General features: G+C 34.2%; 2 protein-coding genes across 13 annotated transcripts; both read right to left on the bottom strand.

The window, feature by feature from the left end:
- Positions 1–372: 372 nt before the first annotated feature.
- On the bottom strand, positions 373–16,873 carry LOC103493524 (probable inactive heme oxygenase 2, chloroplastic). 8 transcript variants are annotated; one of them, XR_007822601.1, is made up of 8 exons: positions 16,144–16,873; positions 13,426–13,649; positions 12,936–13,043; positions 12,695–12,826; positions 12,071–12,134; positions 8,141–8,364; positions 5,450–5,581; positions 373–844 (listed from the first exon to the last, which is right to left on the bottom strand). XR_007822601.1 is itself a non-coding variant. In XM_008454298.3 (5 exons), exons 1-4 carry the CDS (start codon positions 16,706–16,708, stop codon positions 12,734–12,736), a joined length of 990 nt encoding a protein of 329 aa, XP_008452520.2. In that variant the 5' UTR covers positions 16,709–16,873; the 3' UTR covers positions 8,000–8,364; positions 12,695–12,733. The 8 variants fall into 8 exon arrangements, 1 of the variants encoding a protein (XP_008452520.2); XR_007822603.1 differs by having other exon boundaries at positions 5,450–5,567; XR_007822602.1 differs by lacking the exon at positions 5,450–5,581.
- Positions 16,874–17,600: 727 nt separating this feature from the next.
- Positions 17,601–24,561, bottom strand: LOC103493525 (uncharacterized). 5 transcript variants are annotated; one of them, XM_008454301.3, is made up of 10 exons: positions 23,628–24,561; positions 21,961–23,106; positions 20,625–21,782; positions 20,477–20,518; positions 19,969–20,045; positions 19,284–19,368; positions 19,102–19,185; positions 18,854–18,955; positions 18,675–18,773; positions 17,601–18,063 (listed from the first exon to the last, which is right to left on the bottom strand). In XM_008454301.3, exons 1-10 carry the CDS (start codon positions 24,375–24,377, stop codon positions 17,953–17,955), a joined length of 3,654 nt encoding a protein of 1,217 aa, XP_008452523.2. In that variant the 5' UTR covers positions 24,378–24,561; the 3' UTR covers positions 17,601–17,952. The 5 variants fall into 5 exon arrangements, 2 of the variants coding, with proteins under 2 accessions (XP_008452523.2, XP_050943862.1); XM_051087905.1 differs by having other exon boundaries at positions 21,961–23,063; positions 23,628–23,790; XR_007822598.1 differs by lacking the exons at positions 17,601–18,063; positions 18,675–18,773 and adding an exon at positions 19,822–19,871 and having other exon boundaries at positions 18,890–18,955.
- Positions 24,562–24,678: the final 117 nt, after the last annotated feature.

Here is a 24,678-nt window from a genome sequence, read left to right as displayed (position 1 = left end):
TATTTGAATATTATTTTGGGCTTTAAAACAATACAATAAATTTTAGAAACATAAATCCATGATTTTAAACATGTTTTTCATAAGTTGAAATGAAAGTTATGTTATGTGTAAAAATATCTTAACACAAGTAGGTATTCCTCGTCTATCGTTTTTAGTTCATGGTCTAATTCGACAACAGCGATTTGTTTCTTTTATTTGAGTTTATATTATTAAATAAAATAATAGTTAATGACTATGGAAAGAGTTGCTAAATTAAGTAACCTTGACCTAGTGGTATTAACATGACATCTACCCTAAAGATCGAAACTTCATTCTCCATCTTGTAATTTTTGTATCGATAAAAGCCATGAAAAGAGTTTGAGAAAGTAGATGTAGAAAGATAAAGAATCCAAACTTTGCTAATTAACATATAACTAATAATACATTATAAATAGATTTGAAGTACATATGCATAACAGTATTTCTAATTAAAAGATGCAATTGGTAATATGAACATTTTAAAATATAAATACATTAACTAAACTAAGTTACTAACTATATATATCATGATTAACGACTTATAATAGGTGGTTTATGAAAAACGATCAATAATAATTCTAATGTATTTTAGAATCCATGTGGCTGGTTGGTGCAACAGAGTGACCGGCTCCAGGGCTATGGCCCGGGGTGGTCGGGCGAAAGTCGCCGCCTAGCACCTCCACGTCGATAGTAGCAAAGGAAGTGTCGTGATCAAATGCCAGTGGTCCTAACTTGAGAGGAGCAACAGCGACAGTTTCTACAGTTTTTCGATGAATATCTTCAGGGATGTTGACAAGGTCGGGATTCTCCACCGGTAGCAATCTTGCTTGAGTATGTGATATATTGAAGGTAGAAGATAAAATGAGGATGGCAGCAAAGGTAGAGATGAGCTTAATTGATGGAGTACACATTTTAGTTGTATGAAAAATGGAGAGAAATATTAGGTTATAACTTACAAGTGAGAGAAGAGAAAAGGTGTTGGGATGATTCCAAGCTTTGAACAAATAGGAGTATTTATAGATATCATTTTGGTTCAAGGAAGATACTCATGTGTTTTTGTGTTAGTGCTCATTATTGTTGGAATTTCTTTTTTGCCTTTTCTTTTTCTCATTTAATCCCTCATTTAACATATATATATTATTCTATTTGGTTAACCGTCAAAAAAAAAAATTCTTTATGTAATGACATAAATATAATTACAAAAAAAAGTACTATTAATGCATATACTTGTTGGAAAATGACAAAAAAATGCATCGAAAGATCCTCTCCTAACGCCATTGGCACCGTCAAAAGTATAATAAAAAAATTCCTATTAGAAGATAAATCCCTAACGCCAATTGTCATCTTGTTGGAAGAGGGGTTTTAAAATCGACTATATTCATTTTCACTAAATGAACTCAGACAGTATCCATTCAACGTTGGAAGTAGTGATGACCTCCTAACCACTACTATATGACGTCGGGAGATGGGCTTTCTCCCCGACGGTGGTTTTGGCGTCAGGAGATTTTTTTTTTATTATTATTGCAGTGTTAATAACTATCCATAAATTCTAAGGAAAAAAACCTAGAATGGTAATTTTAGCTCATTCATTAACCACACTTAGAGTCCGTTTGGATTGATTTGAAATAACTCATTTTTGTTCAAACATAATTTTGTAAAAATTGTTTAAAATACACCTAATAAAAACTAATTCAAGTGGCTTCCAAACACCACAATTTTTTCAAAATATTTTTTTTTAAAAAAATTGAACACTTGAAAATGTAATCAAACACATCATTGATATGTTCACTAACAGTGAGAAATCACGAGATTAAACTTTAAAAAGCTTATACTAAGTTGTTGAGGACTAACATAAATGTTTAACTCAAACAAAACATATGGGTGCATCTCGAATTACCTTTATCTTTATGCATCACCTAAATATCCAATCATAAAGTGTTGTGTGATAAATGGATGCAGTATAGATTGGACTTAAGTACCACCTTTCTAACTTATGTTCTCTACTATTATGATATATGTGTATTCAAAAGATAAATTATTCCTTTGACTACATGTAAATGCAATTTATATATACCTTCATTGAAATCATTACAAATTTACTTCTGAGTTCCTGCACTGATCTTTTTTTTTTTTTTCCAAATTCTAAATTTTGCTTTAGAACTTATTTGATAAAGATCTTTTTTCTAATTTTTTTTATTTAATTGATAAATATTCAGATACCTTTAACTTTTTAAAGTTGGGTACAAAACCATATTCCAAAAACCTCCTTTAATTTTGACTTCTATCAATTTTCTAACAATCAATAATAAATAAGTTAGCCCCCCAAAAAAGGGTTAGAGGGTAATAAGGTCTAAGACCACCCAATTAAGGATTTTGAATAACAAATGATTTTGACTTCAATCAGTACCATGTTTATTAAATTATATATATAGGATTAGCAAAAATAGATTCTAAGGCATAATATTGATAACGATTTCTGCCTCACTTGAATACTACTTTGGTTTTTTTTAACATTAAGCATATTTAATTTCTGTTTTCATTTTTCTAAAAGATAAGAGTTGAAATCTTGATAAATTTCTAAAAACAAAACCAAAGTTTTAAAAACTATTTTTTTTAGTTTTCAAAACTTAGCTTAGATTTTGAACATATATATATATATATATATAAAACATAAAAAATAGGAGTATAATCAATTTAGTTTTTAATAACTAAAACCCGAAAACTGTTTTGTTTTCTCCCACTTTCTCAATTATAATTTTTACCATGATTAAACGAAATACTTTAATCTTCAATTAAATTATAAAAATAAAAAACAAATTTAGAAAAATGGCTTATTCTACCTTCAAAACTTCGCTTATTTTTTTTTAAAAAAATATATAATGAAAATAGATAATAAGAGATGTATATAAAAAAAAATAATGAATACAACATAGTGTTCATACGCTTTAATTTTGAAAACCCAATAATTATCTAACAAAGTAAAAAAAAAAATCATGGAATTTAAAACTGCAAATACAAAAGAGAATGTAAGCGTAACTTTATTATTATTATTATAATAATAATTATAATAATAATAATTATTATTATTGTAATTAAGAAAAGGTATATTGAATTGGGGTAGGAGAAAAGGAAAAGAACTGTAGATTTGAAAGAGGAGAATGATTATGTGCCCCAAGATTCTCCTAGAGAGAGAAAGTGTGAAGAGAGAGAGATAGAGAAGTATAGTCTTTTGGTATCTTTTCAAAGGGCAAAATATTGTTGTTGCTCCATTAGCAAATTTGCATGTCCCATGCAAAAAAAGGAAGTTCCATTTTAGAATGACTCATTTCCAAAGGGAATATGTAAATTGCATCCAAATAGAATCACCTGCTATTTTGGAATAAAGAAACCAACCCAAAGTGCCAAACCCACTTACTAAAACTCTCTACTACCAAACCCAATTTTGACTAAAAACTTCACCATCTCTACCTCCATTATGCTTACTTTCACGTGCTTCCTTTTACTCTTTATTTGTCATGCTTACTTTCACGTGCTTCCATTTAGTCTTTATTTGTCAATTTAATCGTAGTTCATTGACTATAACATTTTTAATCATTTATTATAGTTATCTGGTGTGTAAAACTTTCGTGTACGTTTTATTGTTGATGAAGAAAAACATGTCCTAAGTACCACAAATATGTTGCTCTCACTACACAAATAAGTAGAAAAATAACAAAGAAACTAAAACAAAGCAAACAAATGGTGAGAAAACTTCAAACAGGACATACAAGTCACAAACTAAAAGAATCTACCAAATGAAAAATCATTACAAATCACACAACAATATGTCTTAAAAGGATTATACCCACCCGTACAGCGGGGCTAGTTAACTATGCTTCAAATTGAAATATTAAAAACCAAAGATATAAGATCCTTTTATAGCGCTCGAACACCATCACTACATTGAGTGGTTCCAAAGGTAATAAGTATCTTGACAATGTTGGATTGTTGTGTGTAAGGATGATTAAAGGAATCACACTGTCTGCCTTTAATCATCTCAAGGTTGAGACATGGTAAAACTCTACTGAACAAATAATATTTGGAGAGATGTGGTATTGGTCTTTTATGTTCGAACATATAATTTATGGTTCCGATGGAAACATGTTATCCTAACTATGATTACAAAGCTATACCAAGAGGTCCGTCTTCTTTGACCAAGAAATTAGAGGGTGGCGTTATGTTAAGACGAAGATAATACAAATGTAATACTACATCGATTAGAACATAGAAGAAGATACCAATAGAATGATTAAGATTCTTTTGATATTCCAAAAGGCAATTGATAATGGAAGAGAATCAAATGGGTTGAGATTCGTTGGGGATCTTAATAGATTGAGAACTAGTGTGTTGAAAAAGCAAGCACTTCAAACGGCAAATGCTTCTCCTAAATCCAACAGTGACAAATATGTTGCCTTGTTTACCCAAACCAACGGCTGTTTGTTTTCTCTTGCTTTTCTTTTTCACCTTTGTTTTTTTATCTGTCTTTGGATCTTATTTAGCACAACAGTTCGAGTTGCTCTCCAATGTCCTCAAATAACCATACCACTAAATTATACATACAACAACTTACATCCTAATAATTTAGAAATAATTATCGATCCAAATTGCCAACAAGGGCCTAGCTCCACTGACTCCTATATATACTTAAGGACCAAGAAATGTTAAGTTCAAATCCTCCGCCCCAATTTATAAATAATAATAATAATAGATCAAAACTCTATCAATAGAATTCTATTAGAAACCAGAACTTTTTTTTGTAATTTATTTTTTCTCAAAAAACAAGATTAGTTTCGGAACATAATTTTAAAAAAAAAAAAGAAAAAAAAAGGTGAACATATGCTATTGAAAAAGATTATCATCAGAAAAAGGAAATATAAAGTGCATAATCCTATTCAAGAAAACTTTAATATGCTTCTAAACTACTATATTTTCCTGATATGTTTTGAAGTGCATAATCCTATTCAAGAAAGCTTTAATTAAAATTAGACAAGTTCCTAAAGTTTTGAAATGTCTGTTAATGGCCTTTCAAGTCAATTTATCACTAATGGTTCAATTGAAGGATTTGTTTATTAAATTATTTATTTGAGAAGGTTCCATGGAAGAATATAATATAACAAGTAACAAGTTATCAGTAGTGCCTCAAATCATTTCTACTCCATCGAAATTCTTTGTAACCCTAGAAAACTTGTTTGGATGGATTTTCTAATTACTTACGAATACTTTGTACTTTTTAAGCACTTAGAGACCAAATAATTTTTAAGGATTTTGAGGCTTTTAAACAGTAGAGGAGTAATGAAGCTTTTAAAGTTGATTTTATCATTGATAAAGCTTGCATCTAAAATATACATAAAAGAAAAGGAAAGTGTTGGGTTCTTTAATTCAGTATACTAACCTTAGCATGTGGCCGAACGATTTAGAAAACCCGTGCAAGATGAATAATCAATGGAGAATTATCACAAGGATAATTCACTCTTTCACAGCCTAAATTCTCCTTAATCAGATGTCAAAGACTGAAAAAGATAAACTGGGGGAAAATAACGTTCCCCACGCATTAAGGAGATTTACTCCGCAGTTGGAACAGCAAGAACTCAAAATTCAAATGAGACGACAGTTACTAAAACGACATCATTTTAATTTTTAAATTAATCTAACGGGAAACAAACCCTTTTTTCTTGAAGTAAACTGAACTTAAACTTATGTTCAAATAGAACAATGATTTAACACCGATAATGGTGGTATTAATATAATATAATTTTTTAAAAATATCCGTTACAATTAAGGGAAATGCAAATGCAGGAGTACATTGATTACAAAAATAAGCTCAACACCGTTAACGGTGGTATGGTTTTAATATAATAATATCTCAAAGAAATGATTTATATATACATTATGTGAGATTATGTAATCATCCAAACTTCATTAGACAATAATAAGCAATGATGAGCGTTTAATATCGGTTGAATTATCATCAAACTCAAGAACTTAAGCTCAAACATCCTGATAAATTTATATTTTAAAGCATAAAAACTTTCAAAACACTCATCCTTATGTCTGAATTTAATATTAATTGATATGAATCGAGTGTGTTCATATCATTAACATGGGACCGAACATAGATTACAATATAAAGTAGAGTAAAAAAAAAGCATCACAAGAATTTGAGTAAATAAAAGTTAACCTATGAAGATATTAGTTAAACTATAAAATATACTGATATAATATTATGTCTATTTGGTAAGCAAATTTTAAAAAGTTACGAGTTAAGCCCGATTTAATAACCATTTAGATTTTGAAAACTAAGTTTATTTCCTCGTAATTTCTTGTGATGGTTTTCATCTTTCTTAAGTTATAAAGAGTAGAGTTCTTGGTCAAATTTTAGAAACGAAAACGGCTTATTTAATTTTCGAGATTTGGTTTTGGTTTTTCTTAACATTGGTTGAGAGTAGTACTAGATACCAAAGCAAGAATCTAGAAGTAGAAGGATATGCTTAATTTTCAAAAACTAAAAGTCAAATGGTTATTAAACATGCGTTGAATTTTAGATTATACTTCTATTCAAATCTTATCACTGATATCGAGAATCTTGATATAACATGCCCAATGAATTATGTTTGACCGTGAGATAAAGCAAAGAGCGTTATAAAGCATATGCTCAACATTGTTGTTGGCTCTTATTTGGTTTATTCAATATTAGCTAGTTTTTTTTTTTAATATCTATGAGTGCTCGGACTCGCTTACACGAATTTCAACTAATCTCACAGGGAAACCTACCTAACCCTATAACATTCAGGTATCAAGAAACTTTGACCCTATAACATTCAAGTATCAATTCTTGAGAAAATTAATTCTTAGGTAGGTGACCACCATGAATTAAACTCAAGATTTCTTAGTTAGTCATTGAGACCATGTCTCATCTTTTTACCACTAGGCCAACCCATAATGGTTTATTAGTTGGGTTTTCTTAAAGTTAGGGAAAGTTTTCATCATCTCCTATGTGGCAGTAAAGGAAACTTGCTTTGGTTTATTTTTTAAACGGAAACAAGCCTCTTTATTAATAATAATAAATGAGACTAATGCTCAAAGTACAAGAGTATTATACTAAGAACAAAAAGAGAAAAAAACAAGAACATCCAAACAAACTAAAACAAATAAGAATTTGGGCAATACAAAAGGTAAAACGACCAACAAACAAACACAAAGAATAAGCTAATAAAGTGAAATCCAACAAAAAAAAAATTAAGCTAAGCAGAACCAAAATGAAGAGAAACTGAATACAAATCATAACGAAATATCTCTCTCATATGGTTGGAAACTTGCTTTGGTTTAATGCTATGGTTGGAAAGAAATTATCACATTTTTCAAAGAAGTTTCCAAATCTCTGTCGCTCAGTTTGATTCGGCTTGTTTAAAGGCTTTTCATGGAGCTGGAGCTAACTCCCCAAATCCTTTAAGGATTCACAATCCTAGACATTTATCGTTGTTGGACTGTTTTTTTTGGGAGTATCTTAAGCTTTGGTTTCGGATTCTAGTTTTTGAGTTGCTCCGTCATTTTATGTTTTAGTTACTAGTTTCTTTTGTATCGTTGAGTGTTGGTCTCTTTTCATTTTCTAGCTAATGAAACGCTTTGTATCTTTTCAAAAAAAGAGAAAAAAGGAGGAAGGGGACACATGTCAACTCAATAATCCGTTGACGGTATTAATGAAAAAAATCAAATAGAAGCACACCTTGCATTTCAAACAAGTAAATGAATTTTTTTGAAATTTAAAAGACTAATATAATACTCTGAACACAAACGAAACATATAACCTAATATTTAATCTTTTCGATAGATTCTTAACCATATCAAGAATGAAAGTGCCAATTTGATTTTGTGCTGTGTGTCACTGTCTTGAACGATGTTGAGCCACTAGGCAAAGTGAAAGTGATAATTGACCAAGTGCGCATTACTGATAATGATTTTGAAATATATAGAAAAAAATGTATGTATAAAATGTGAGAAAAAGGAAGGTGTAGAAAGCTGTAAACCCCACCAAAGCTAAGTCAAATGAATCCAATGGTTCTCTAAAGTACTTTAGAATGTGTACCTGATGGTATTTGATGGAATGTTGAAAATAATGGGGTTAGCTCCTCAAGTTGGGGAAGGTCACTGGCTCCATACCTTCAGCCACCACTGTCAAAAGTCACTGATTTGTTTTTCATTACCAATCAGAGTATCAAAGCCTTTGAATGGGGGCAACTCTGTAGATTTATTGCAACTTTGATTGATTGAAAGAGAGTGCCATTTTCTGAGCATTGTCAACTGCTACCCCTGAAGGAAAAAAAGCTATATTATTTGAAATCTTATCGTGTGTAATTCAAATTCAGATTGTAGATCCATGTACCTATATTGCCATTGAATTGTTTAACTTTCGTATTCATCTACATATACAAGTTTCTACAATACCATTAATGGTTTTGACAGCAATTCTATGGTTTTCATTAGTCATTAATTTAATAACATGCTTGAAGATTAATCAAAAGAAATGTTATTAGATGCAAAAATTAAGATCATATGGCAGAATCTTGATTTCTTTTCTCCTTAAAGAAAAAAAAAAAAAACTAGAGCACAATTAAATTGATGGTTATATGGATGACAGTACATTCCAAGTTGTAGTTCGAAGTGAATAGTGAAGCTATCAGATAACCTAAATTAATGGTGTTGTAAGGCATCAAAATAAAAATTGAAAGGAAAATAAAAAGCTTCCTCTCAGTTCATTGAGGGGTTGTCATTAATTGAAACTGTCCAATATAGAAACATTTTAGCTCTGTCCAACAAAATTTCTCCAATCCAAATAACCGTATATTTGCAATAAATCCAGCAGAGCAACATAATTTTAAGATTGTGTTTGTTAAAATTATGCAATTTTTTTTTTCTCTTCTTAATTAGTGAAATAAGGACTTCTTTACTTATTTTCCCACAATGAATAAAAAATAATAGTAAACTTTTGTACTCAGTTTATGAAGAATAACATTTTGATAAAAAAAAAAGAGTTTCATAAGCAAAAACAAACAATTATTTCCTAAAAGCTAATGAAGAATAAAAACTCTAAAAGAGTTGTTCAGTGAATGTCTTAAATAGTGAAACTTTTCATCTGTGTTAATAGTTTGAGTTGTTTATATGGGTAGTTCAAATATATATAATAAACTCTAAAAAAAAACAACAATAATAACCACCTATTTGAATTTAAACTAATCCAAAGATCCCAATTGAAGAGATCCAAATTTAGTAGTTCTGGAGTATTTGGCCCGACAGCTCTGTTGGCAAGTTTGGTGTCTTTATTTCATGCTATCGTAGGGGTTCCATGTTCGAATCTTCCAGTGAGTACAATATCAAAAGTCCTTGAATCTTCTGGGGTCAAACCTTGGAGCGGTGAAGGTAAGCAAGGTTCCAACTCCCAATCATTCAGAAACTTGTTATAAGAGATGGAATTATATATATAAATACATACATACATATACCCTGAGACTTATATATGCCCCTAAGACTACCAAAGCCGTAATACAGCTGCTATTAGTATTGCTAACAATCCAATTCAACATGATAGAACTAAACATGTTGAGATTGATCGGCATTTCATCAAAGAAAGACTTGACAGAGATCAAACTTTGACGTTTGTGTTAGCAAGTTGGGCCTTATTGATATTTACGTCCTAACTTGGGGGAGAGTGTTAGAATTTGTGGGCTTGGCCCTTGAGGTGTTCATGGAAAGTTTACCATAAATCTTTTCTTCCTTTTTTCTTTTGCCCTTGTGAGTTGGGCCTTATTGATATTTACGTCCCAACTTGGGGGAGAGTGTTAGAATTTGTGGGCTTGGCCCTGAGGTGTTCATGGAAAGTTTACCATAAATCTTTTCTTCCTTTTTTCTTTTGCCCTTGTGTATTCTATTTAATCTCCCTCATTGTACCTTTGTAATTTATCATAAAATAATAAGAACAAAATGTCATGGTTTTTCTCCCGATACTTGAATTGCCACGTAAATCGGTTTGTGTTCTTTGTCTCTACTTTCAATTATATATATATATATACATACAACTCGAGAGTGAGAGATTTGAACTCGAGACCTCTTGTCCTTAGATACATACAGGTGCAGGTTAAGCTAAGCTCGTGTTGGCATAAAATAATATTTTCAAATAGGAACATATTCTAGTGAAATAGGATAAGAAGTTCATACTTTTACTTGTTAGCATCAAGTATTATGGTATCGTATGATCCGGTGAGTTTCAAGTAAAGATGTTTTATGCTGTTTTAAAATTGAAGTTGATCTAACATTAATATTAAACAAAATAACTTTTGCCATCATATAACGGTCAAAAAGTAATTAAAGTCGAACTAAAATGGTGGTATTTCATTTTTAGATAATCTTCATCTCTTTACTGTTTATTTAAAGATCATAATAATAATGATAATATAGAACTTTGCAGCCCTTCTGATAAGAAAAACGTTTCCTTTATTAAAAAAATAATATTTTTAAAAAACTTTTGCAACCTTCTTTTTATCAATAAGTTCATAACAACCAATTGCCAAGGCTAAAATATCATAAGCAATTCTCATAAATTTTATACTAGTGAGACATAACATTAATAAATAAAAAATAAATTAAATGTAGCTATACGGAACTCTCATATGTGCATCTCAGAAAACAAACTAAATTACTTGTCATTCCAGTGAATATCCATAATTTTCACTCCGACCTAACACAAAAAAACCTAAAATTCTGCATATTTCAGTTTAAGTTGCACTTTATCTGATTCTTGATAGACAAGTTAATTGGAGAAGCTGGACAACTTGACAGAGATGAAAAATGTAAATAGGAATCCCCAACCCTTAACCTCACAGCCGTCATAAAATTATTAACGCAGAACACGCTGTGATATGGGACATCTAAAAAACAATGCTGGTTCCCGTGCTCTACAAGTCTGCCAGTAGACACTTTACCGTCCTTAGATTTATAAATTTTAGGTAATCTTATGAACACTTGGTGAGAAAATCTGTGTTAGACAAATTATATTGTCATGCATGATTCGTGCGATCTTGTGAACATTATGGAAGGAAAGGAACAACTGCCTCTTCAATGAAAAGGGGAGATCTTTTGACACTTTTTTTTTATCATACTGTCTACCTTGCTATGACTTGGTGCAGATGTACTAATTTTTTTAATTCTTACGATCTGACTACACTATTGACCAATTTGGAGAAGTCTTCTATAACTCCTTTGGCTTGGGCTTCTTGTCCTTCTTTTGTAAAATTCATATCGATGAAATTTGTTTCTTATAAAAGAGAATATATATATATGTATCTGGTAGACTAAAACCAATGTACAAAGAAGAACCCTGCATCGCAGGTCAACGAAAAGGAATGAAACTAATCTCATTTTAAATGATGTTACAGGAACCCTCTCCTAAAGATCTGTTGTTCTATATTTTTCCATAGGCCTTGGTTCTGTTCTCAATTTTTTCCAAACTGTAGACAGTTACCAACAACTAATCGTTAATATCTTATACCATAGTAACCAACCCCTATCTAAGCATAACAACATCCAGTGATTTTCTCTCTCCCTCGTGCCATCCAAAATTTATCACCTTCAATAGGCGTTGCATTCATCAGTGGGTTTTAGATCCAGATGGACGCGTCAACAGAGCATAAACTAACTGCAACTCTTCAAACCTAATTGTCTTCGTTTCAATCGGAGGCAAGGTATGAGTCGTTTTGCGACTCGTGGCTTTACTGGTTTGACGTTGTGCCATTTGATTTTGTTTTCCTCATGCCATCCAAAATTTAAATGGTACAGAATATACTAGGTGCATGATTTTAGACATGTTTCGGTGACACAAGATATTGGTTCAAAACAGAATGGAAAAATATCCAACAATCAACATATGGCCGATGATTCATAAAATAAAAATAAAAGTATCAATCTTGGTAAGTTAATCGACTATGTGGAACTAATTTAGAGATAGACTTGGGAGATATCTCACCTGTTATTATTAGTCCTCCAGAAACTTTACACGTACCAGCACAACTTTAAAGAAAACCAGCTACCTAGAGGAGTTTGAAAATGAGACTGGTCCTATGTTAAGATACATCTTCGTTCATATATCAAAATTTAGTGACTACCGAAAATCAGGGTGAGGCCATGCTAGGTGCAGAAAAGGAAAAAGGAAAAAGATATAAACTTTTCTGATATTTAATCAAATGTGCCTCAATCTCAGTTGAAGCACCTACTTTGTTCTTATTAAATAACTGATCCATTTCTTTGTCTTCGACTCTTCAATTACTCACAACTTGTGCAGCTTTTTTTAAGGAATTTTCTAACCGTAATGGAGGTTGAATATGCATTTGATTTTGTAGATTGCAATATCATTTATTTACAGATAGTTTTTACGCATAGATTAATCAGATTCTTTTTCATTCTTTAAGTCTTTATCATTACATTAGTTTATCCAGTATAATAAGTATGTTTTATTAAAAATATATGTAGCGATTCTAGTTTACTTTTATTCTTCCTGGTCTTGTGCCTATTGAAAATGTAAGGCAAAGGAAATTGACTTAAGAATGAAGCAAAGGTATAAAGAGAAGCATAAACAAGATTGCTGCATTACCAGGAACACCTTCACAGTTGTAGCATTTAAAACAGCCAGTCATGAGATGATCAAACGAACTATCTGTCCCAAAAAGCGGAATGTCTTGGTTGCTTCTCTCAAGCATTTATTTCTGTCATCCCGAGACCAGTGCTGCATTAATACCAACATAACAACATGCGGTCACAAAAAGGTAAAGCAAAAGCTAAAAGAACAGTATTATTAACTAGAACCAATTTACTAAAGATTCCACGAAATCAACCTCTCCAAGCATGTTAAGCTTCTCACGAACATTTTTCAGCAATTCTTCTGCATCCCCAGCCCATGTATAGAATTCAAGCTTTCTTCCTTCAAGAAGTCTCTCAGAAACCTTTGGGAAAAGATTATAAATCAAGATAAGTTTTTTATCAGCTAACAAGCAATATAAATACATGTAAGTTCTTAAGTTACAATAATTTTTAGGATAAACAATCAATTCTTGTCGGGCGTCTTTTGCATGAAGGAGGCGACAAGTCATCAAACACTACTTATTTATATAAGCAATGCCCAAAGGTTGGTTTATAACTCGTGACTCAAATATAATATCACAGGCAGAGGCAGCTCCTTTCCATGAAGAAAGGCTACTAGCCTACTAATCATCTTCGTATTATAAGTTCTAATAGAAAAGCTTATGCAATAAATGTTTCTTTTTTACTCAGATCCCAGTAGCATCAGATTGTGAATGCAAAAACGTCAGAAGGCTTCACACATACCCGTTTTGCTATCACTTGCCCACCTGCTATATGTGAAAAGTATATATTGTAGTAATGGCAAAGGAATAAAGGGGCACTCCTCTCAGCAAGTTCCTCCAGATACTTGGCATAAGAAACTCCAGGAATGGTAGGCTCGGGTATCACAATACCCTGTTCGCGAAACCATTCTAGATCCTTTGCAAGACATTCTGAACGTTCCAACCCTGATTTTCTGAAGTAACTATCTGCAATCAAAATACTTGATTTCAGCCTTTTGGAAATAAAAATGAACAGAAACCAACCGTCAGTCAACAGTAAACATGCTTTTCCATTTTTTAATAAATCAAAAACTTTATACCAAGTTGGTTAGCTTTTAAAAATACTAGCCAAGAGTGCACATCATCCAATTACTATTTCTTTTTTATAGAACCATTCAAACAACCCTGAGAATCACATTCAAAAGCAGAGCCTTTCCCGAACCTCTTTTAAACCATTCCCAAAACACTTTGTTAGAAGAAAGAGGTTAAGGGAGGTCTCTAAAAAGAGATTTTCAAAGGAAAAGTTGATTTCAAATCAAAATCCTGATCTTTTAGAATCAAATTGTGCCCATCTTCAAGCCCATTCTTTTCCAAACAGGTCAGTTCTTCAAGCACGATCCATCCACATTTTAAATACTCTATTTTTTCTTTACCTAATTCAAAGGTAAAGTTCTTGAGAGGTTCTCCCAGCCAAACTCCGGTCTCCTCATCAAAAAAGAAGCTTGTTTCATATTTTGACTCTCCATTTAGTGTGAGCAGTGAGGAAAGTGATTTGATACGATTAGATGAGAAGGAAGATCAATTGTTGAAGGACCCTTTAGAGACTGATCTAAATTCTCTGTTCCAGACTAAGGATGATTTAATTTTTAAGAAACAGGCCGCTGGTATTCCCTCACAAGCTCATCAACGTGATATTCCAGATCATTTGAAGTCCTTTGTTGAGAAATGTGGGTTACTTTTGGCTTGAGCACTGAAAGTAGATATGATTTTTGGTTCCTCAGACATTTAATCTTAAAAATCGAATGGAAATCCGGTGATCCTCAGGGCATATAGGAAGGATTGTTGAAGCAAGATAATGGTTTTTCGTAAAGTTAGAGATTTCATGTTTTGCCTTTCCCTTTGTATTTCTTTCTTCCTTTCAGAATTCTGTTCGAAGAATTGGAGATTTGATGGGCTTTTTCAATAGTACACGTGCAATTTTTTTGGTGAGGTGGAAGATTTCAGCAAGTCTTCCAGGGCACACGATGGTAATTTTCAATCAACCTCGATGCAGCTTGGTTACCTTTCTGGGTGTTCCTTTCCATTCATTTTTTAAGCCATTCGTGATTAAGTTTTTAGCTGATTTGGGGCTCCTTGTTGAAAGTATTCTCACTTTGCTTTGTATTTTCTTCTTCTTTTTTGCTCAGGTTCTAGAGGGCCTTGTCCAGCTCATTGAAACTTTGTTATGTTCTCTCTTGCCTCGGTTTATGTCATATCTGTTCTTTTAGTCTTTTTTGTTATAGCCCTGCCATTTATGCACTGACGAATTAGTGAGACTTCTTTAAAAGTAAAAATTTCAGTACTGTATCAAACAAGGGGGTAACTGAAGTGCTCTTTGGCAAACCAACCCAATAAAAGATAGGACTGAGAAAATTTCCCTCTGATCAATGAGGAAAGTTGAAAAGTTAAAAACTCCTTGCTTAGTGTGCACCAAGGCTAGAGCGATAGCAATAACGTAGGTGGCACAAATGTGGATACGAGCATGGATCCACTACAACGACACACCATATTTTTTAAATTTAGGACACGATAAAAACACATTTAATAGTTTAAAATATACATTTTTTAATTATATATCAACATTAACAAGGAAATTCAAAGTCAATGAGTTTATGCATTTAAATGCCTAAAAATTAGTTTGATGAATTTTGGAAGTTTTTGTACAAATGACAAGTCCTTAACAGCGCTTCAGTTTCATGACCCCAAAATTGCAAACATGGGTCATCCGTACAAAAACCTCTTAATTTTGTAAAATTAACAATTTGTGTTATACATATGTGTCTATTTAGTATCTACAAGTGTTCAATTAATAAATGTTGGACCTATTTTGACTTTGTACAACTAGTGTATACATTTACTAGATTAACAAAAGTCCTATACTTGTCAAGTGTCAGACAAGGAAATGTCAATAAAACTAAAGTGTTTGTTGTTCTTAGGTGATCAACATAAAATCTTCAAAAAGAAATGACGGCAACTTGGCATCTAAGTATCTTGAAAAAGTCATTGGTTTCTTCCCATCAAAAGTTGTCAAAGAGCCATAGAGATATCTAGGGAGAATTAAAGAGATATCCTGCAGCCAGCAACAGGAGATATTGGAAAGATTCAAAGGGGAATAACAAGCAACCAGAGGCAAGGGAGTGGTCGCTATCTTGAAAATCTTTAAACAAAAACTTAATTGAGAACCCTAGAATTTTCAAATAGACTAAAAATATGAGTGCCTACATCTTCAAGCACAAAAGCATGCATAGGGGAAGAGACTGATCTTCAAAATAAGTAGAAAGACATGATCAAGGTTCACTTTTGCCATAAGTAGGAAGGATCAAAATAGTACCAACAGTCAAATCTCTACGATCACAGACACCAGTATTAGTCCCCAACATTATCATGTATCCTCTCGTCTTAGCATAAACGAAATATAAGCAATCTGGAAGAAGAAACTTACAAGCAACGTCGCCGGATTCATCAACGATTCGCTCCACGGTGCTGAAGACGAGCTTACTATCAACCAAATATTTAAGGAATCCTTCTAAACTCGGTTGCCAAGTCTGTGTTCCATCCCCGTTCTCATCATTTTCATCGTCACTCAACGCCAAATTTCCATCATCTTCCTCCCCTACTTCATCTTCGCTGGATGAATCCACAGCATCACCAGACAACTTTTTACCATTAACATTATGAAGCCTCATGGCGACGAACCTCAACTCCTCAGTAATGCCTTTGCTCTCGCCAGGATACTCCCTCCTGTACCTCTTCCTCCTCTTCAGAACCGGAGGAGCAGGGCCGCCCGTGGCTATCGTAGTCGTGGAAGTCAAAGGAGCAGAATGATTTGAATCCGAGCAGCATAACCTCAGAGCATTTCCACTTCTGAATGTCATCTTCCTAGTCATCACAATTGTACAATTCGTCAAAGGTCTTGAAGAACGTAAGAAGGTGGAGGAAGAAACAGAAGCATGAGTTGAAGAAATTAGTTCAAAATAATGCAGGGATACACTCTCCGGCAGCGTCATCGGCGCGGGAACGGTGAGGGTGAGGATTTTTGCTCAGCAATATCTAATTTCGCCGGAGTCCTTGGAACAGAATCTGGCGTGAAGGCTGGGCTTCACTAAAGAATCAAACTGGGTTGGGCTTTCCCGTGAGAAAGAAGTCTACTGGCCTTACTCATCCTCATCCACACTCCTTTTAGCGGGTAGTATATACTTGCCCGTCCACGTTTTTGTGCTTTTAGCGGGTAATCAATTTCTAATGTCGAGTTGATAGTAGATTTACGTCAATCTGTCTTTTTTAACTCTTATTCTCGTATTAAAAAACACACGTTTTGTTTATATTATCCACTAATATATATTTTTCGGATGGTAATCTATTTCGCATTTCAAAATTAATAGTATACTCTTATTAACAGAACTATGCTCATCTTAACTAAATCTCGACCATTTTGTTTAACACATTGTTTGATAATATAATATTTTAATCTATGAATTTCACATGACTTAATCCTTTTATTTACCCTTTTATAAGAAAATATAATCATTTTCAATTATTTATTACGTGGATAGAATGAAAAATTTATAAGAAAATAAAATCATTTTCGATTATTTATTACATAGATAGAATGAAAAATTAGGCATGTGTGTTATTTACTTTATAGAAATATTAGATTTACTATATAAAAAGCAATGGATATAGATAGAACAAAAGATTAATAGTTTTTTAATCATAATTTCTTTCCAAAAATGTTCGATTCTACTCCATTTTGGTTTCTATATCATCAAAATGTTCATTTTCGTCTCGTACTTTTAACTTTAGTTCCAAAATAAACCAAAGTTAAAGTTATCGAAACCAAAAAGATATATTAAAAATATAAGAACTAAAATGAACTAAATTTAAAAAGACATTGACCAATTGAACCAATAAAGAATTATACAAATTTCATTTACCGAATATTTGATACATTTCATCTCCTTCGTTTAAATAGTAGTGATTGTAATTGGATAGAGAAAGAAAATTTACATCACATGTTGGTATGTATATACAATACGGTCTCTCTTTCTGCCCCTAACCTTATATCAACACAATGTTACAGGAAAAAGGGGAACATACATTTTAATGAATGGTCAAACTTTTAGGCTGATGGATCATGGATGTATCTTCTATGCTATGTTAGCATTCGATTTCAATCCTTGTGTCTAATGTACCAGAGCGTTGTGCAAGCCATCCTCTAACAACTATATTACAAAAGGTAAATTGTACTTTCCTAACCATAGCGAGATTTCAATTTCTGCAAAAATTCCAATGTCTCAGTGTATGAAGGGTCAGTGCGGCTGAGGGGCTTACACGAATTTATGTGATCTGTTGATTCTAACACCTGTATAGTGATGAAAGAGAAGAAGGATTTGTAAGACACAAGTGGTTCAGCAACAAGACAAGAAGATATAAGATCAGTTAACAAGATGCAAATCCCAACAGAAAAATAAAAACCTCGACTTGATAACAATTTGATTCTTAGTTTTTTCTCAAGAAAATTAAGTTTATAAACACTCTCACCTCTAAACTAAATTTATTGCTTTAGTATTCTACATTTCATCGATATTTTCAAAAGATAAGCCAAACTAAAGAAAGAAAAAAACCTAAGATTCCAACTCTCGTAAGAAATATGTAATTCAACAGAAGAAATGGAGAGGAAATTAGCTTATAGTTTCCAAAAACCAAAAATAGAACGATTATCGATAGAAAATCGAGAGAAAATAAGCTTATAGTTTCCCAAAACAAAAAACAAAATGATTTACCAAATAGAAGTCGAGAGGAAGTAAGCTTATAGTTTTCAAAAAACCAAAAAATCCAGATCAAATCAACTGGAAAAAATCAGTTGACAATTTTCATGGTATACTGGTCCAAACTCCAAAAATAATAGCTGATGATAATAGAAACTTTTGTCCAGAACTCTGTGATTACAAACTAATCGTTAGTCATACTTACAACTAGTTCACCAAATCCAGGATATGCAGATTCGATAGGAACAATTTCCATTCGGAAAGCCCATCCTCCATAACCTTCAACAATTGGAGTCACCTTCGTCTGCAGACAATCATAAGCTGCCATCATTATTCTAAAGTAGAAACACGAAGGAACATTGTATTTCAACTCAAGTAGACTACCTCACAGAAACTAAGGACCTCAAGCAATCCTTTCTTGTGAAGGTGACGGAGAAAATCATTCAGCTCCACCAATCTAGGAGACCCACTTCTCAACTCTCCTATCTGAATAACAAGAAATATAATTTGATGTTAGTATATATATTGATGAGAATGTAACACAAGATTAGTAATTTCCGAAGAAAAAACAAGAAATCAAACGATTAATTGCTTCTCAAACAGTCACTTTGTTAATGGAGTCGAATACTAACAGTAGGGGCAGGGCGGAACACAAGACCCATTCGCCAAGGCATGTCTGCTAGTTTGCTGCCAAAATGTGGGCAGCTATAGAAGACCTGAAGTCAATGGTCAAATCAGATATGACTGATAAGAAGATTGAAGGCACTAAGATAGAAAACAAAGCAAGTAAAACAAATATTTGAAGCTAACATACAACTCCCACTGTATTCTTCACAAGGTTATCGATATTTTCTGTCTTGGCTTTATACAACATTTGCTTGACAACAAGCCCTCCCATGCTGCAAACAAGAATGTTGCATTTGGTTAGAGGATTTCCGTCCCATGAAAAAGGCATAGAACAAAAAAAGAAGAATAATAATGAATAAACAGACACGGATAGATAAATCAGAACTAAGAGATATGACTGCTTGCTGGCGCCTAGAGTGCATTACAAAAACCAGCAACGAGCAACCTTACACACTTTTTCAAGCAAAAAAGAAAGGAACCAAAAACGAACTCTGCAAAAGAAGGCTAGAAAACCAATTAAATGGTTGAGGCATCAGGCTTTCAAGGATTTACAATTGACGATGAATACAACAAAGCATCTACAACCTTTGACAAACGAAAACAGCAAAAAGAATATCTTTAATGTGGAGAAAAAAATATATCTCCAGGATCAAGAAAGCAGCATTTAAGCAGGGAAAGAAATCCAACTCAAAGAACAGGAAAAAGGAGACAAAATAAACTCCTACCTTGCCAATCTAAGACACAAAAATGTATAAATCTAAGCAGAAAACAATATCTGTCAAGGTGAAAGATTTCACATCAGAACAAAAAGAAAACCAAGGCAGCCTTGGGATAATTACTCTTACACTAAAAAGTGCCGATTTTGTACAAACCTGTGAGTAACAAATACAACAGGCCGATCCCCAATTCCAGCAGTGACGAGCTTATCCAGTAGCATGGAGCTGACTTCCTTCAAGTTTTAAAAATTAAAAGTTGATGATCAAGCATTCAACAAAGGCAACAATAACAAATACTCTCAAACGAAGACCAAAAGAAAAAAAAAAAAAAAAGACAAATTTTCAATCAAGTGCAAGAATAATTTTTTTAAAATATATCAAGACAACATTGTAGTCAAACTATTGAAATCATAACTGCAAAAGAAAAACTATGGAATTATTTAGTTTGCACAGCTACTAATGAATTAGATTTCATCAAGATATCAACAAAACTGAGATTGTTGGTAGCATATTGCAATCCACTAGACTGATAAAGCTCGGTAAAGAGAAGAGAAGAATAATTCTATCAGGCTATCAGCTAAAATCCCTAATGAGCAACATTACAAGTTTATGATTTGGTTTTTTATGAACTTCAAGGAATTGCTACATTACAAGTTAAACGAACCTGAAGAGGAAGGCTAGCCCCAGACCACTGAGTGAGATTTGTCTGCACAAGATTTATAAAACTGAATCTTTTAGATGTACAGATAATTTTCAACTTTGCAACTGAAGTTTATGACTTTAATAAATGAACTAAAAAATATTGAAAAGACCTTGTATTTAAGGGTAAACATACGAGCCCTTGGGAAGTCAGATGAAAGCCATTCGCCTGGCCAAAACGTCCCAAGTTTCCCTGCTTCCTGGTCAATCTTCTCTACCAGTCCAGATTTTGTTGAGGATTTGTCCTCAGATATGCGCCATGACTTGTAAGGTCCACCTCGGAGGCCATGAATAAAAACAACATCTACCAAAGGAGAATCTGGCCTAGAATCATTCTGAGACATATGAGATAAAGAGGTGTTGTTATCATTTCCATGCCTTGCCACAGCTGCACCATCACTATCAATGAAATTAGCCTGTGAAAAAGAAGATTCATCCTTTCGAACAGTGTCCTGCTCCTTTTCTTCATGAACCTTCCAGTGAGGCAGTTCAGGATTTATTAAAAAAACCATATCATCATAACGGGGACAATTCTTTTTCCTGCTTGTAGACTCAGCAGACTTGGAATCAGAGAGAGACCCATTTTCAGAAGCTCCACGGTTAATACAAGATATATTCAACAATGTGGCTCTAGCATAACTTTGCAGTTTAGCATCATGGCAACCAGGAATGGTCCCGTTGGCACAGTCCTCAAGCCATCTACAAAATTCTTCGTCCGAGGAAATCTCCTTCTGGACTTTCTCCAGAAGTGAAAGGATGGTTAAAAGCCGTGCAGCATGTCTACGGATGTGAGCTGTCGGGGGTACTCGGACACTAGACGAGTCATTCTTCTTCTCTGAAACTGATGGTTCCCCAGAGGCATTTGAAACACGTTCTTGAGCCTCAAGGGCTCTAGATGCATCATATGTTTCCATGGCTGCCAGCTTCTCATAATCATCACATAACAAAAGACGTCTCAGCAAAAAGAGAACGCCAAAATCAGCTATTCTACTCCTACATGAAGAATCATCTTGACAAACTTCGGTCAGTGCTTTAATCCCCTTTAACGTTGCCATTGCAGAATCTGCCGCATCAAACTTTGGACTATTCTCCTTTTTTATATTCTTTAACGGAGCTACAAAAGGTTCACGTGAAAGTAAATCTGCCAACGGAGAGGTATCTAATGAATCAGTAGTTGCACCGAACTGGTGTACCGCCAGGTTAACAACAGCACCCGCTAGCTGACTAGCAACTTGACTGGCAAAAACAATGTTTGACTGCTCAATCTTTGTCTGCAAAAATCCATCAGGAGAATTTCAGTAAAATAAAATTGACAAAATATCCTCATTTATAAATCCACTAAAGTGTGACACAAATATATGTGTGTGCTCAAAACATGTAAAAATCATTTTGATGTTCGTGAATAACACAGTGAGTAATTGAGTGTATAAAATAAAGATGTTTGCAAACCTTCACTTTGTCGTTTTGAAGTTGAGTAGTTCCATTCGCTGCAGGCTTTTTGATAGAACCTAGTATTTCAGTCAGCAATATGGCCAACCATCCTTGAGAAATAGGTATGGAACTTGGTCCGTAGTCTTCAAGGATGCAAGATAAAATTTTAGTTGCAGAAGACCTCAAGGATTCAGAGGAAAATTTGCCAAAGACCCATTGAAGTAATATAGCAGACCATCTCTGACTCTCTTCAGCTGATAGATGCATCCATCCAGTGCTCAGTAACTCTAATGCTTTTGCTAAAGATTCTTGAACCTCTCCATGTTTTTGGGTCCGCACAGCAGCATCTCTCATTAGATGCAAACCCCTCTCCATTATCTTCTTTTGTGCCTCAGGGAACCGTTCAACAGAAGCCAAAAATGCACATAAAGCAGCCTGAGCCAAAGGGATGTCATCATTTTTACTTGCATGAGAAACAGTAGAAAGAAGACTCGAGCTCCAATCAGAAACAGAATCATTTAATGGGAGATTACGGTCCTCTAGTAAAAGCCTAGCCACCAAACTTCCATGCCATTTTACCGACCTTTCAGGTGCCATTAAAGCAGTCATAACAGCATGTCCATCTTGATCTAGTTCATGGATGTGCAATCTGTTCAGTTCTGACGCCATCGACCAATTTGCCAACGCCCACGCTGCAAAAGGTACAGCAACATGCTCACAATGCAAATCATCCCACAAACCAGGAACAACAGAAGAATTAGCAACGAGAGAGCTATCATGCTTCTCTGATACTGAACTTTTAGATGTATTTTTTACCAGTTCTACATGACCACCATCAGAATATGCCAACTTCACAAACCCATTTACTCTCGAAAGACCCAAAATAGTAGTGCCTCCAAGAATCTTCATTCCTATTCCTTCGATTCCTCTTCCACCATCTTCATCTTCACCACCATTTGGTTCATCAAATTCCAAACCACCCTCTTCAATAACTTGAATAGCTGCTGCAATATCTCTAGTTTCGGCATGTGCAGGCAAAGATGGCTCAAAAGCTAGATTCTCTAACCTATCACAATTGGATGTTACAATATCCATGATGGCAGCCACAAGCATGCTCCTACCTTTCAAAGAATCAGAAATATCGAATGAACTACGTCTTGGATGCTGTCCCACAAAAATGCGACAAATATCAATGGGAAAACAAGACTTAAGGGGGGAATATCAACAAAAACCTGAGAACAATATTTTATATTTTGTTTCGACAGCAAAAAATCAAAGAGCCGACTGCTTCAATGGCATCAAGTGACAACATCCTATTACCTTATCATGTTTTCTGAACCCGCGTGTACTATTACCTTACCTAGCAATTTCACTCAACATCCGCTTTCAAGCCATCTCATGGGAAGGCAATTGTTACTCTACCCAAAAACCTTAATTTCCTTTAATCGAGAAAATTGCTTTCCAAATTTTAGACATACTAAGCAGGTTTTGGTGTGTGTGATAAAAGGGACAACAAATAAGGCATTGAAAAGAAAAGAAACTCGCCGTATTTGAATCTTCAGTCTAAGACTTGTGGTATTTGTCTCAGGTACTAAAATTCCAATGTATGTCTAATTTCTTTTTCTTTTTTGCACAAGAAGCAAGTTAAAACTTTATAAATCCCAAATGTATATCATAAATTTTACCTGTTTCGTTCGCCGAGGCTGACATGAGAAGATGAACCTCAAAAGATTAGGAACAGCACGAGGCCTACCAAGGACGGAAGCAGACACATCAGGATCAGCAATCAAGTAGGCCAGCGCTCTGGCCGACTCAGCCTGACTTCCACATCCATCCCGAGGAACCGCCACCGACTCAAGCAACCAATCCACCACAGCACCGCCTCCAGCCCCAACAATCGCCGCCCTACGGCTGGCATTGGCTGCAGCAATGTCGGCCAACAATGCCGCGACCCTGAGTTCAAACCCGGACCGAACCTCATGATTGGCCGACGACATAACCGACCTTAACGACTGCCAGAGAACCGAAGCGGCAACGCCAGTTTGTTTAATGTGATGAAAAATCTTCTTAAATGAATCGGTAGATCTCTGAGCCGCCCCTTCAATCCCATCATACAGAGGATTATAACTCTCATGGGGGCGATCAGACCGACTGTCAGAGGTAAGAAAAACAATGGAAGCGACTAAAGCAGAAACAACAGCAGCGGAGACCGTTATAATCGAACCGCGAGAAAAAGAAGTGGGTGATGCACTAGGCAACATACTTTTCTCTGGACGGTGCAAAATCGGAGCCGGGGGTGATACTAGATGCGAATTCTGAAGATTATTCGAGACCTCGGTTGATTTTTGCGCAGTAGAAGACGAAGACAACGATGAGCAACGACGAAGATGAATCAAACGATAAGAACACCGACTTCTCGCCCAAGCACGAAGCATAATTTCTTTATCCAAAACTTAAAGATATCTATTTACCAGTTTTAATTCAAACAAATCATGTGAGCTAAGAGAGGAAATGGAATAGATTATCTCCCTGATCTTCTTCGTTGATCGTTCCTCGGAGACAACGTAAGTGCGAAATATATGGCGGGACGAGAATTGGCGAGTTGTACGGTAAGCAAAGTCCATGGGGAATTTTCTCTTAATATATGCGAACCTCCAAAACGATAAATAATAATAATAATAAAACTAAATAATAATTGGGCTTATAGGGCCTGACGATGGGCTCAAATTATCGGCC

The sequence above is a fragment of the Cucumis melo genome, chromosome 7 (genome assembly GCF_025177605.1).
Source record: "Cucumis melo cultivar AY chromosome 7, USDA_Cmelo_AY_1.0, whole genome shotgun sequence".
Lineage (NCBI taxonomy): Eukaryota > Viridiplantae > Streptophyta > Magnoliopsida > Cucurbitales > Cucurbitaceae > Cucumis > Cucumis melo.
The sequence above is the reverse complement of the archived record's forward strand: the minus strand, read 5'-3'. Positions and strand labels throughout refer to the sequence as shown.

Coding starts and splice junctions, on each gene's coding strand:
- LOC103493525 (XM_008454301.3), bottom strand. CDS start 24,377: ATGCTTCGTGCTTGGGCGAGAAGTCGGTGTTCTTATCGTTTGATTCAT. Junction 21,783..21,960: donor TTCAAAACGACAAAGTGAAG/GTTTGCAAACAT, acceptor GGATTTTTGCAG/ACAAAGATTGAGCAGTCAAA. Junction 20,519..20,624: donor TGTTTACCCTTAAATACAAG/GTCTTTTCAATA, acceptor AATCTTGTGCAG/ACAAATCTCACTCAGTGGTC.
- LOC103493524 (XM_008454298.3), bottom strand. CDS start 16,708: ATGACGCTGCCGGAGAGTGTATCCCTGCATTATTTTGAACTAATTTCT. Junction 13,650..16,143: donor TGAATCCGGCGACGTTGCTT/GTAAGTTTCTTC, acceptor TTTTGATTGCAG/ATAGTTACTTCAGAAAATCA. Junction 12,827..12,935: donor AGCTTAACATGCTTGGAGAG/GTTGATTTCGTG, acceptor GTATTAATGCAG/CACTGGTCTCGGGATGACAG.